Source organism: Xiphias gladius, chromosome 21 (genome assembly GCF_016859285.1).
Source record: "Xiphias gladius isolate SHS-SW01 ecotype Sanya breed wild chromosome 21, ASM1685928v1, whole genome shotgun sequence".
In the NCBI taxonomy this organism is placed as follows: domain Eukaryota; kingdom Metazoa; phylum Chordata; class Actinopteri; order Istiophoriformes; family Xiphiidae; genus Xiphias; species Xiphias gladius.
In genome coordinates, this window is record NC_053420.1 from 5,311,138 (window position 1) to 5,320,000 (window position 8,863).

Here is an 8,863-nt window from a genome sequence, read left to right on the forward strand (position 1 = left end):
ACACCTCATTCTACTTAATGAGGTGATCGCCTGAACCAAATCTTATTTAAAACGAGGAAAAGTATAAAAACCACTGCTGTGGTCATCATTATCCTCTTGCAATAGGACCAGCTGGATGGCAAAAACAGTGCTAGTAATATCTCAAAAGTAATTGGAATCAAAAAATAACTACTGACCATGCCAAAAGAAAAGTTTTGAGTGAGGAAAAGAAGGGTTCAATTCTGGCTTCACTGGCCGAGGGATACAGTGAGCGTCAGGTTGCTTTCATCCTTAAAATTTCTAAGACGGCGGTTCATAAGAACAAGGTCAAGCGGCAGACATTGGAGACAACAAAGCTACAGACCAGCAGAGGGCGAAAACGACTCTCCACTGACCGGGGTGACCGTCAACTCGTTCGAATGTCACTCAGCAACCGTGGGATGACATCAGGTGACCTACAAAAAGAATGACAAATGGCAGCTGGGGGGAAGTGCACGGCAAGAACGTTTCGAAACAGGCTCCTAGGGGCAGGGCTCAAGTCGTGTAAAGCCAGAAAAAGCCCTTCATCAATGAGAAGCAAAGAAGAGCCAGGCTGAGGTTTGCAAAAGACCGTAAGGATTGGACCATAGAGGACTGGAGTAAGGTCATCTTCTCTGAGTCCAATTTTCAGCTTTGCCCAACGCCTGGTCGTCTAATGGTGAGACGGAGACCTGGAGAGGCCTACGAGACACAGTGTCTCGCACCCACTGTGAAATTTGGTGGAGATTCGGTAATGATCTGGGGGTGCTTCAGCAAGGCTGGAATCGGGCAGATGCGTCTTTGCGAAGGACGCATGAATCAAGCCACGTACGAGGTTATCCTGGAAGAAAACTTGCTTCCTTCTGCTCCGACAATGTTCCCCAACTCTGAGGATGGGTTTTTTTTTTCCCCAGCAGGACAATGCTCCATGCCACACAGCTAGGTCAATCAAGGTGTGGATGAAGGACCGCCAGATCGAGACCCTGTCATGGCCAGCCCAATCTCCAGACCTGAACCCCATTGAAAACCTCTGGAATGTGATCAGGAGGAAGATGGATGGTCACAAGCCATCAAACAAAGCTGAGCTGCTTGAATTTTTTATGCCAGGAGAGGCATAAAGTCACCCAACAGCAATGTGAAAGACTGGTGGAGAGCATGCCAAGACGCATGAAGGCTGTGATTGAGAATCAGGGTTACTCCACCAAATATTGATTTCTGAACTCTTCCTTAGTAAAAACATTAGTATTAGTATTAGTATTAGTATTGTCTGTTTTTCTTTGCATTATTTGAGGTCTGAAAACACTGCATCTTTTTTGTTATTTTGACCATTTGCCACTTTTTCTAAAGGACAATAATTTTATTTGGAATTTGGGGGAAATGTTGTCAGTAGTTTACAGAATAAAACAAAAGTGTTCATTTTACTCAAACACAAAAAAAACTGATCACTTTTTCCGGATATATAGATCTATCTATCTATCTATATATCTATATCTATCTATCTATCTATCTATATATATCTATATCTATCTATCTATATATATATCTATATCTATCTATCTATCTATCTATCTATATATATATATATATATATATATATATATATATATATATATATATATATATATATATATATAAAAACGTGGACCATACATACCACAGACTCACAAAACAGCAAACTCATAATATACAAACACCCACATAGAAAATTATATAAAGAAAGCAGCTGGAATTTATTTTTAGCCATTTTGTTTTATGGACATTGTGTGTTTATGACAGTGTAGTGTTTCAAAATTAAATAGCTAACAGAAAAATACATTTTTAACTATGGACACATTAGTTATCCACAACATACTTTGTTTAAAAAAAGAGTGAGGCTTAGTGGTTAAAACTTTAACCTGGAAGTTCCTGTAGTGATCTACCTTCTCTCTCTATCTTATTACCATCTCACACTCTCTCTGCATCCCTTTATTCCTTCTTTCCGCCCTTCCCAGATCTCCTTCTCCTTCTCGTTTGTGTGGGCCCCTTCTCAACTCCTAAAGTTAGAAAACTTTCATGCCACATTTACGGGTTACGATTGGTCGATCACATGATTTGTACCGATGAAGAATCCCCCTGCAGGATATAAAAAAAATGGAAGCCAGGCAGCTGTTTGTTTGCATAAGCCTGGACATGTCAAGCAGTCCTTCAAAAGCAACATCCTGAAAAATACAGTATCTGACATGCTGTAAGTGAAACATCACGGCGCATTAAGTCATGGTGGACTTAGCCACCTTCCAGAGCAACCTCCAAGCAGTACATTTACAGGTTTATAATAATCCGGGGATGACTCATGTGTCTCTCCTCCGTCACGTCCTTTACTACAGTGTCAGTGTCTTAATCTCCCTCCGTGTCTCCAACTTACATGTGACAATCTTTCATTTCTGTAGCATCCTACCAGCACAACCGTCTGCATTTCTCAAGCTGCTTTTAGCCTTCAGAATGCCTCAGCTCTGGAGGCTTTTTCTTTTTTTTCTTTTTGCAAAACCAGATCTACAGTAGAACTAATAAGACACCAGACCCATCCAAACCAGTCAAGGTCTAGAGCCCACTTGTCGGCTGTTTCACGCCCTGCAACACCTCAGCAGCATGTCTGATTACCCTACTCTGTGATGTGTGGAAAACATGACCTGTGGCTTTTGTTTGCAGCAGTTCCAGTTTCGTCTCAATTGGATTAGCGCGGGTCGGTTTGCTTCAATCCATTTGACCCCTCTGTCCCAGAAAACCTGCTACGAGTCCAGAACACAAACCTCTGCTTCTGTCTGTGCGGTCACCTGTCTGTCCACCCATTTGTCCATTAATCTGTCTGTGGCCAAACCCCTTTCTCCTCTCCCTCCCCCCTCTCTTTGTCTCTTGGCAAGGTCACTGGCTATCGCCAGCGCTCCTCCCTTCAGGAACCTCACAAAGTTCTCGCCAACTAACGGCCCCATGGCGTACATGCCCAGCCCATCTGCCGCGACCACCTTGTTTGTGAACGGGTCGACCTCAATCGGGTTCCTCCGGCATGTGATTGGCTCTTTGGGGTTGATGCCAAGCGGACACCCGTTGTCGTCCAGATAAGAAAGGTTGGGGTGGGCACCGATGAGAACCAGAGCCTTGGAGACCTGGACCACCGTCCGCTGGCCAGAGTCCGACTCCAGAACGCACTTTCGGTCAGGTCTGAACGCCACGACCCTGTGACGCGGGAAGCTCAGGTAACCTGGGTAGGAGGAGGGGGATGAGGAGGTAGACGGAGAGAGGGAAACAGGAGAGGAAGGGTTGGAATGGTGATGGAGGTTCCGGGCGTGGTCCTGTGGTGGAGGACTCGGTTGGTGCTGCTGCTGAGTCATCATCTGGTGAACCTGGAGGCCAAAGCACAGGAAAGAGAAGTTAGATGCAACCTGCAAGTAGTGAACCCCGGCCTCAAAAAGTCGAGCTTTTGTCGCCACAAAGCAAGAAAAAATTATCAGTTGAATTATCCATTAGTTGAATAACAGATTGGTCAGTCAGCAGGAAATGAATTGCCAATCATTTGGATAATCAATTAACTCATTTATCAAGCATGTGGTTTTTGAGCAGGCTGTGTAAAAAGAGTTACAGACAGTAATGCTCTCCTTTCCTCAAATACCGGTCAACACATTGAATACTTGATACATGGAATTTCTTTATTTTGTGAGGAATTTTTATTAAGCTACTGAATATTGGAAAATAGGGCGCCAACTAACAATTATTTTCATTATTGATTAATTCGCCAATTGTTTTCTCAAATAATCAGTGTGTTGTGTTGTCTATAAAATGAAAAACGGCCGTCACGGTTACTCAGAGGCCAAGGTGGCGTCTTTAAATGTCTTATTTTTTGTCTGACTAATGGTCCTAAACCCAAAGATATTCAGTTTACCATCATATACAACAAAGAAAAGCGTTAAATCTGCACATTTGTGAAGCTGGAACCAGCAAAGGTTTCACATTTTTGCTTGAAAAAATTACTGAAACGATTAATTGATCATCAAAATAGTTGCAGATGAATTTTCTGGCAACTGACTAAAGAATTAATCAACTAATCATTTCGGCTCATTCGTCATCAGTCATCAACGGCTCCAGGTTTGAGGCTCTCCTCACCTTGTGGTACTCTGGGTAGAGCATTTTGGGCAGCTGGTTGAAGATGAGGCCCGGGTTGGTGACCGACCGTCTGAAGGCGTGGTAGACGGGCGTATTGAGATGGTGGGCGGCCAGCACCGCGTCGGCCGCCGTAAGCCCCGCTCCCACCACCAGCACCGGGTCCGAAGACTGGTCGAGCTCGCCACGAGAGATGGCCGCCTCCAGCTCCCAGAAAGAGTGGCAGACAAAGGGCAGGGACTCGCCCTCCACGCCCAGCCTGGCAGGGATGTCGTGGGTCCCCGTCGCCAACACCACGTTGTGGGCCAACAGGGAAAAAGGCACCTCCTCCGAAACAGAGGAACCATCTAGCAGGCGGAAGAAGGGGGAAAGATTATGTGGCACTTTCTTTCATTTGTAAACAACATGCTATAACATTAATCTGGAGTGCCGCAATTCACTGTACCTCCCAGCTCTTCCCCCTCTCGGCGCTGCAGGCCCGTCACTCTCCAGTAGGCCGGCGACCCCTCCTGGTTGCTGGGCTGCCTGGTTACCGAGGTGACGGTGGTTCCACAGGCAAAGCTCTGCTCCAGGGACATCTGGGTAACGTAGTGCTGGTAGTAGGAAGCTATCTCTGCTGGTGTGGCACGGTCATTTCGTACATTTCTGGAACAAAACGAACATGAAAATACATTTTAATACAAAATACACGCACAGATATGTTTAAATGCAACACAACACGGGACCTCTTTTTATATATTATCAAGGCACAGAGGTCAACAAATCAATTTACCAGATATTTAGCAGTGTAATTAAACACGTTTAAAAACATAAAAATAAAAAGAATAAAGAGGTACAACTACTGTTACTAAAAACAATGACTGAACAGGAAGAGTAAAGATCAAGTCCTACTGACTCAGTTGTTATGGTAATATGTAAATGTGTGTGCTTATGTAAATCAAGTGGCATTCAGCTCGGCTGGAGGCTTTTGAAAAACAAACTAAAGAGAGAGAGTAACACGTAATCTGTGGAGAACTCTACGTAGTGCAATCACAATACTCCCTCTGTTTTTTTTAGTGTAACTGTCAGAATACTATGGGTTTTTATAGGACATGTTTGGAAAACAGCAGCCGTGAAGGACTTGGTCTCAAATGGGAACCGGAGTTCAGATAATGTCCCGTTGTTTGCATCTAACCCTATAGACCAGATATACATCACTGACTCATCGGTAGCACATCTGCTATCATTAGGACGACAATGCGGGTTTTAAATCCTAATTAACCTACGGGAGCAGCTTAATAGATAAAACTAAAACAGCAATAAAACTCGGGTTGTGAATTACTATTATTTTCTCTTTATATCAGTGTCTTTCTACACGCGCCTTCAGGTTACTTAGCTGACTAATGACAGCTTCAGACTTTCAGCCAACTGACAACTTTGTTCAGGTTGTCAGACAATTGTCTTATATTTGTCCACGAGACACAGGATCCGGGAGGTGGAATGAAACAGCTGAACCTCTTGTGTGAAGCTCTGAACAAGCCTCTCCACGTGTACCGTTAAAGGAAATCTGACGGTCTCATCGTGGACTGACCTGCGTTTGTCTCTCAACCAGTCCTTCAGTTTGAGTCCGGGAAGCTCCATCCAGTTAGCCAGGCTCAGAGTTAGCATGGAGCCCTCCATAGCCTGGGAACAGCACACACACACACACACACACACACACACACACACACACACACAACGGTTGTTAGACTGAACTGAGCCCTTCTGTTCAATCACACGTCAGGCTACCGTCATGTTCACTTTGTATCGTGTGTGCGAACTAGCAGCTGACAAAGGGGAAACAAAGTTTATTTGCACATATTTCCGTTAAGTCTGTTAAGTAAATTTGTCTTCTGTTCACGGAGAAAAACAAAAATCCCTGTTGTGTAACTGGTTTCAGCATGTAAGGACATTTCTAAGAATAAAATATTTAATACTTTTAGCAGATCATATCCACGTTCTGTGCTGTAATCTGAGGGTAAGTCGGCATGTGAGTTAATATTGCTCAAATCAACCAGAAGAAATAAAGGCTTTTATGGTGTAAAGATCCATCAGTGTGATCCTGAAACGTGATTCTGTGGGCCTCAATGCACCAATGAAATAATACCAACAATTTACAAAAGATTTTAAAGCAAAAACATTTTTAAAAATACATTCAAAATCTAAAATCAGAGCTGATTTTAGAGTATTAATGCACTATCACACCAACTCTGCTGACCTAAACTCACTGTTCGTCATACTTCCTAGACCCCAAAAAAAAAAAAAAAATGGATTAGTCTGCATAATCAGTACTCTCTCTGTCATCAGTAATTCCAGCTACTCACATGCCAAGCTCCTCCAGGTGGACCCTTCCCCAGCACCAGGTGTGGGATGGCGCGCTCAGGCTCATATCGCCATTCCAGCGGAGAGCTGTGGTCCAGTCCGAAGTCACTGCCCGGGAGCAGCAGCGAATCGAAGAGCACGGCCACAGGATTGGACGATCGCCCCTCCAACCCCTCGCACAGGTACTCCAGGTCCTGGAGAGAGAAGGCGAGACACGCTGTGAGCCTCCGTTCACACGTATGATCCCTCACTGAACGGATGAAGTTTTAATTTTTTAACCATAGCAACCTGCTGTACATGCCTACGCGTTTGTGTGCGTGTTACCTGCTCCAGTAGCGACAGGTGAGGCTGCTCTCCCAGCTTGCTGTGCAGCAGGGGGTTGGGGTGCGACGCCTCGGGTGACAGGTAGGGGGTATAACCTGACAACAGGTATGACAGACAGATCCCCGACGGGCCGTTACCTGAGAAACAAAGAGAGGAATGGAAAGAGGCAGAGAGAGAGAGAGAGAGAGATGGAAAGAGGCAGAGAGAGAGAGAGAGAGAGAGATGGAAAGAGGCAGAGAGAGAGAGAGAGAGAGATGAGTTTTGGTGGGACCATCGAGTTGCTGTAGCTAAGTGAGTGCGACTGGTTTCCTACCTATAATTCCCATAATGCTCTGCTCTGCTGTTGTTGTCTGTTGTGTACATACTGTGTGTCTGTACTTGGTGACTATGGTTACGACTGCAATTCACTGTCTCAGACTTTGCAACTTTTGGCTGATTACTGAAGGGAAGTAGAACAAATCCCTCCAACTGTCTGCTAAAGGAACAGCCACTAACTGTAGAAAACGCTACGGATAAAAAAAAAGAAAACTGTCATTGCACTACGATAGCTATAAAACTCATTATGCAGCATGACTCAACAAGTCTGAATGCTACATATTAACCTGCACAACAAGCCGATGACTCAGCTAAACCACAAGAGCACACACACACACACACACACACGCACACACAGAAGCCAAATACAACCGGGAAAAAAATGCTTGCTTGAGATGACTAATGAATTTACACTTTTACTTTTTAAGAAGCCGACTGAATGTTTTAAAACAAAGCTTCATCTGCACAGAGAAAAAAAAGCAAACATAGTGTAATAGTCCGCGTAACAAAACAGTAAACTTTAATTTTTAGGGACGGATGTTTAGCCTTTTCTTGCAGGTTTTTATAATTACCCTGAAATTTGTCCGAGTCTTTAATCTGTTTAAAAAAAAGGTCATCCATAAGGTAGTTGTGCCTTAAAAAACTCCCCACAGCAGCAGTGGGGAGTTTTCAGTGTGAACGCACACTTCTAGCGACGAGCATCCGTCGAGGCCTAACAAATATTCTGAAGGCACTTTCTGCCTCGTGCCTCTGGGCTACACTTTCTGTGCACTGCTGTGTTTTACTGTGCTGTAATCTGAGGGTAAGTCGGCATGTGAGTTAATATTGCTCAAATCAACCAGAAGAAATAAAGGCTGTTAGGGTGTAAAGATCCATCAGTGTGATCCTGAAACGTGATTCTGTGGGCCTCAATGCACCAATGAAATAATACCAACAATTTACAAAAGATTTTAAAGCGAAAACATTTTTAAAAATACATTAAAAATCTAAAATCAGAGCTGATTTTAGAGTATTAATGCACTATCACACCAACTCTGCTGACCTAAACTCACTGTTCGTCATACTTCCTAGACCCCAAAAAAAAAAAAAAAATGGATTAGTCTGCATAATCAGTACTCTCTCTGTCATCAGTAATTCCAGCTACTCACATGCCAAGCTCCTCCAGGTGGACCCTTCCCCAGCACCAGGTGTGGGATGGCGCGCTCAGGCTCATATCGCCACTCCAGCGGAGAGCTGTGGTCCAGTCCGAAGTCACTGCCCGGGAGCAGCAGCGAATCGAAGAGCACGGCCACGGGATTGGACGATCGCCCCTCCAACCCCTCGCACAGGTACTCCAGGTCCTGGAGAGAGAAGGCGAGACACGCTGTGAGCCTCCGTTCACACGTATGATCCCTCACTGAACGGATGAAGTTTTAATTTTTAATTTTTTTAAGCAAAGCAACCTGCTGTACATGCCTACGCGTTTGTGTGCGTGTTACCTGCTCCAGTAGCGACAGGTGAGGCTGCTCTCCCAGCTTGCTGTGCAGCAGGGGGTTGGGGTGCGACGCCTCGGGTGACAGGTAGGGGGTATAACCTGACAACAGGTATGACAGACAGATCCCCGACGGGCCGTTACCTGAGAAACAAAGAGAGGAATGGAAAGAGGCAGAGAGAGAGAGAGAGAGATGGAAAGAGGCAGAGAGAGAGAGAGAGAGAGATGAGTTTTGGTGGGACCATCGAGTTGCTGTAGCTAAGTGAGTGCGACTGGTTTCCTACC

General features: G+C 44.7%; 1 protein-coding gene across 1 annotated transcript in view; it reads right to left on the minus strand.

The window, feature by feature from the left end:
• Nucleotides 1-1,644: 1,644 nt before the first annotated feature.
• Nucleotides 1,645-8,863, minus strand: part of osgn1 (oxidative stress induced growth inhibitor 1) — a 14,314-nt gene continuing 7,095 nt past the window's right edge. The window contains exons 3-8 of the mRNA XM_040116156.1: nt 8,586-8,722; nt 8,256-8,447; nt 5,699-5,790; nt 4,574-4,773; nt 4,132-4,475; nt 1,645-3,374 (exon numbers count right to left, since the gene is read on the minus strand). Coding sequence (XP_039972090.1) covers nt 2,763-3,374; nt 4,132-4,475; nt 4,574-4,773; nt 5,699-5,790; nt 8,256-8,447; nt 8,586-8,722 — 1,577 coding nt within the window. The 3' untranslated portion in view covers nt 1,645-2,762. The remainder of the gene's footprint in view (nt 3,375-4,131; nt 4,476-4,573; nt 4,774-5,698; nt 5,791-8,255; nt 8,448-8,585; nt 8,723-8,863) is intronic.